The sequence below is a fragment of the Myotis davidii genome, unplaced genomic scaffold, assembly GCF_000327345.1.
Source record: "Myotis davidii unplaced genomic scaffold, ASM32734v1 scaffold1509, whole genome shotgun sequence".
NCBI lineage: Eukaryota > Metazoa > Chordata > Mammalia > Chiroptera > Vespertilionidae > Myotis > Myotis davidii.
Genome location: NW_006299480.1, coordinates 108,461 through 112,116, shown reverse-complemented (window position 1 = coordinate 112,116; position 3,656 = coordinate 108,461). Strand labels below are relative to the sequence as shown.

Here is a 3,656-nt window from a genome sequence, read left to right as displayed (position 1 = left end):
GCTCTTCCCCAGCTCCCCCGAGAGCAGCCAGGAAAACCACCCTCCGCCAGGAGACGGCCAAGCCTGAGACAGCGGGCGCTACCTGTAGTGGAGAAGCTGGCCGTCCGCACTGTAATCCCGGTAAACCTCATAGTCCTTCTCAGGAAACACTCCTGGTGGGGAAGAACTGAAAGGCAGCAAAATGAAACCAAGGCCGTGAGCATGAGAAATGGGCTGCATTTAAAACAGCAGCCTTCCCGCCGAGTGTGTGTCACCCTGTGCTTCTCAGGGGGGACCCCAGTGCCCTGGCTCCTGCCCACAAAGCTGTCCCCTTCATCAGGGCAAATGAGTATTTCTTCCCCCTGATCTGACCCCTGTGCAGCCCACCTTCCCCCACCATGCAGGAGCACCCGCCAGCTGTGCAGGTCCCAAACGCACAGAATCTGCCTGTGCCACCGGCCCTTCCCTTCCAGGCATTGCCATCGTCCTCAGAAGAGCAAGACGGACCCCACTGTGCAAGTCAGGTCTCCAGGTTTCCACTGTCCCTGGTGAAACCCAGCCAGCCCCCCCTGCCCCGCGGGTTCAAGGAACTTAGTGAGTATTTCAAGGATCTTAGTGAGCATTTCAAAGACATAAGAAAGGACCAGAGAGAAATTAAGCATACACTAACTGAAATAAAGAATAATTTACAGGGTTTCAACAGTAAAGTAGATTTCGAGAAGCTGCCACGCCCTGGGCTGTTGTCCGCGGAGGCGCGAGGGGACTCCGTGTTCTGCTTCAGTGTCTGCAGCTTGGCCAGGGGGATGATGTCGCAGCCCTGCGGCCGGTGCCACACGGTGCGCTGCGTGGTGGCGCTGTAGTAGTAGAACCGCGATGTGTTGGGGTCGAAGAGCTCCCACCACTGGTTCTCGCTGGTGCGCTTGATGCGGACGCCCGCGGGCGGATCCCACACGCACTCACCGGTGACCAGGTTGGCGTACATGCGCTCGCGCGTGCGCGGCTCGATGATCTCCACCCATTCCAACCTGGGAAAGAGCCAGCGTGAGTGCGTGGGCAGGCGGCCCTGCCCCAGCCCTGTCCCGACCCCAGCACCATGGAGCACCCACCCACTGGGCGCGCCTGCAGGGGCACTCCCTCACCACGTAGCTTCAAATGCTAGACAGCCGTCCTTGTACCACAAGACCTTCCTGAAGGTCTCCTCTTCACGTTCAACGTGGGGGGCACACAATCAGGCCATCACAGAAACAATTTCAGATGATAAAAAAAGAGCTGGAAAGATGGCCTTCCTCCAGCTTCCCCTGTTAGTACCCAAAGCACCGGAGGGTCAAGGTCTGGCAGGTCCACAGCCCAGGGGCCAGGCTCCCCGGCTTCACATCGCGGCCCCCTCCGGGTGGAGTGCGGTGGGAGCTGCTGCCTCTCGCCATCGCTGGGCCCACGACTTCAGCACCAGCTGCTGGCCACCCACTGTGCCCTGCTCCCCTGCTCCTCTCCCTTCCCTGCGGGAGGCAGGGCTCCATCCTGGGCGTCTTGTAACAGAGACTGCCATGTGTCGGCCACCTTTCCTTTCCTTCTTGTTTCTGAGAACTGTCGTCAGTGCATTGGAGCCAAACTGATGACACACAGGGGAGCAAGAGCTCAGATGCTCCCAACACTTTTCTACTTTGCTGTACTCTCCGAGTTTTCTACGATGTTACAGATCGCTTACTTTCGTAATCAAGCCCTGGTTCATAGGTCCGTCCTCAATCCTCAGCAATGCTGGCCGGACTTAAAACTCCTGCTGCCCTGGCTGGTTTGGCTTAATGGATAGAGCATCGGCCTGAGGACTAAAGGGTCCCTGGTTCAATTCCAGTCAAGGGCACATGCCCGGGTCGCAGGCTCATCCCCACTGGGGGGCGTGCAGGAGGCAGCCAATCGATTCCCTCTGATCACTGATGTTTCTCTCCTTCTCCCTTCCTCTCTGAAATCAATAAAACTTATTTTAAAAAAAAGTTTGAGGCTTGTCTTTTCACTCTCTTTATAGTACATTGACTTTTGATGAAAAGCTTGTACCATAGTTGAATTTATAAATCTTTTTCTCTATAATTTCTCCTCTGTCTATTGTGTTTAAGAAATCTTCCCTATTTCTAGGTCAAAAATATTCTAAGTTGACTTGCAAAGTTTTACAGTTTTGCCTTTCATGAATTTCATGAAATTCTTAATCTACCTGACTTTTGTTTACGATGCGAAACCTCATTCTCCCCACATGGACAGCCAGGGGTCCCCATGACGGGTATGGCAGGGCACCTGTTTCTGAGCTCCTGCTGGCTCACTGGCCCAGCCTCCCCTGACCAGCACCAGTGTCTGAACAGCACTGGCTGTGTACTGGGTGCAGCATTACCCAGACCCCACATCCTGCTTCTTCAGTCACATCCAGGCTATTCTTGACCCTGTGTTCCTTATGAATTGTGGAATCACCTGTCAACTCTCACACACTCTGTTGGCACCTTCACAGGATCTATTCCAGGAGAAAACAGAAGCCTCTGTGATGACTTAGTCTTACGCCCAACCACGGTGCATCCACTCATTTAGGTCGTCTCTGAAGGGTCAGATTTACTCATGGTGACGCCTCCCTGGGCGATGTGTGCCAACACTGGCCATGACATCTGTGGCCCGCGCTGGACGATGTGTGTCAAGGGTGGAGGGTGGAAGAGGACACAACGGTCACAAAGGGTGAATCTGGTCAGAGGACGCATTCCTGTTCTTGCAACTTTTCTGTAAGCGTGCCATTATTTCCAGACAAAGTTAAAAATTAGAAAACTAAAAATGAAAGAAAAAAGAAAAATGATGAGCTACAGCTACCTGCCTTGGGGTGGATCGATGCCCAGCAAGGGCACAGGGACTGGGCCCAGCATCAGGGCCTGCAGAGGGTCTGGCCCAGGCAGCCGTGTCCACTTGCGTGAGAAAAGCCTCTCTCTCTGTCTTGCATCCGGGGGACAAAGTGGGGCTATGCCTTCGGGCCAGGCTTCCACGGGAAGAGGGCAAACTCAGAAGCAAGCGCAGATCAGCCTCGACGCCCCTCACGGAGCCAGTCCTCTGATGGCCTAGCCCCGCAGTGGCTTCCCTCACCTGGTGCTCGGCCCCGAGCCCCGAGGCTCCGGCAGGCCAGCATGATGGCTCTCGCATTCGCAGTCCTGCGCCTGGGACATCGCAGCCTCTCCCCGTGACCCCGCGGCCAGTCAGCGGATCATCGGGATGCCCTTCAGCACCACTAGGGAAGGTGCCACCCTGCAAGAGAGCACTGCTGTCTAAGCATATACAGTCAGAAAACGTGTTATCAGACCTTGGGGTTTTGGAGCCAGTAACAGCCCAGCTAGTCCCTCACAGCCCAGAGTGCTGGTGAGAGTGGGGAACGCCCAGTCCTGAGCCAGTTTCTCAGGTCCCTGGGCCCTGCCCCAGAGGCCCAGCCGGGACCCAGACCTTGCCAGCCCATGAGAAGGTACCCAGACCCCCTCATCAGCTGGCCCCAGGAAAGCTGCCCACTGCCTCTCAGCTGTAGTGCCCTCGGGCGTCAGGCAGGGCACTATGGTGACAACATGGGTGAAGCACATGGCGCAGCCTGACAGGGCAATGCCCCAGAATTTTTGATGCAGCTGATTCATAACAAAGAGTAGACTTCTCAAAAGTGTTGATACAAACAT

The 3,656-nt window shown here is 55.6% G+C and overlaps 2 protein-coding genes across 3 annotated transcripts in view; both read right to left on the bottom strand.

Moving 5' to 3' along the window:
* The window catches only part of ARHGAP39 (Rho GTPase activating protein 39), a 27,600-nt gene extending 27,084 nt beyond the window's left edge, over nt 1-516 (bottom strand). For both annotated transcript variants that reach the window (XM_006775126.2, XM_006775127.2), the window contains exon 1: nt 83-516. In XM_006775126.2, the coding sequence (XP_006775189.1) occupies nt 83-219 (137 nt within the window). In that variant the 5' untranslated portion in view covers nt 220-516. The remainder of the gene's footprint in view (nt 1-82) is intronic.
* On the bottom strand, nt 468-3,609 carry LOC102765358 (rho GTPase-activating protein 39-like). Its single transcript, XM_015571367.1, has 3 exons — nt 3,085-3,609; nt 670-1,004; nt 468-490 (listed from the first exon to the last, which is right to left on the bottom strand). The coding sequence occupies exons 1-3, from the start codon at nt 3,162-3,164 to the stop codon at nt 468-470; spliced, it is 438 nt and encodes a 145-aa protein (XP_015426853.1). The 5' UTR covers nt 3,165-3,609.
* Nucleotides 3,610-3,656: the final 47 nt, after the last annotated feature.

Bases quoted from the DNA above. Each gene is read 5' to 3' on its own strand.
- LOC102765358 (XM_015571367.1), bottom strand. From the start codon at position 3,164: ATGTCCCAGGCGCAGGACTGCGAATGCGAGAGCCATCATGCTGGCCTG. The intron at 1,005-3,084 runs GTGAGGGAAGCC...GCTCTTTCCCAG, and splicing joins GGCTCGGGGCCGAGCACCAG to GTTGGAATGGGTGGAGATCA. The intron at 491-669 runs GTAAATTATTCT...TGACTTGCACAG, and splicing joins TACTTTACTGTTGAAACCCT to TGGGGTCCGTCTTGCTCTTC.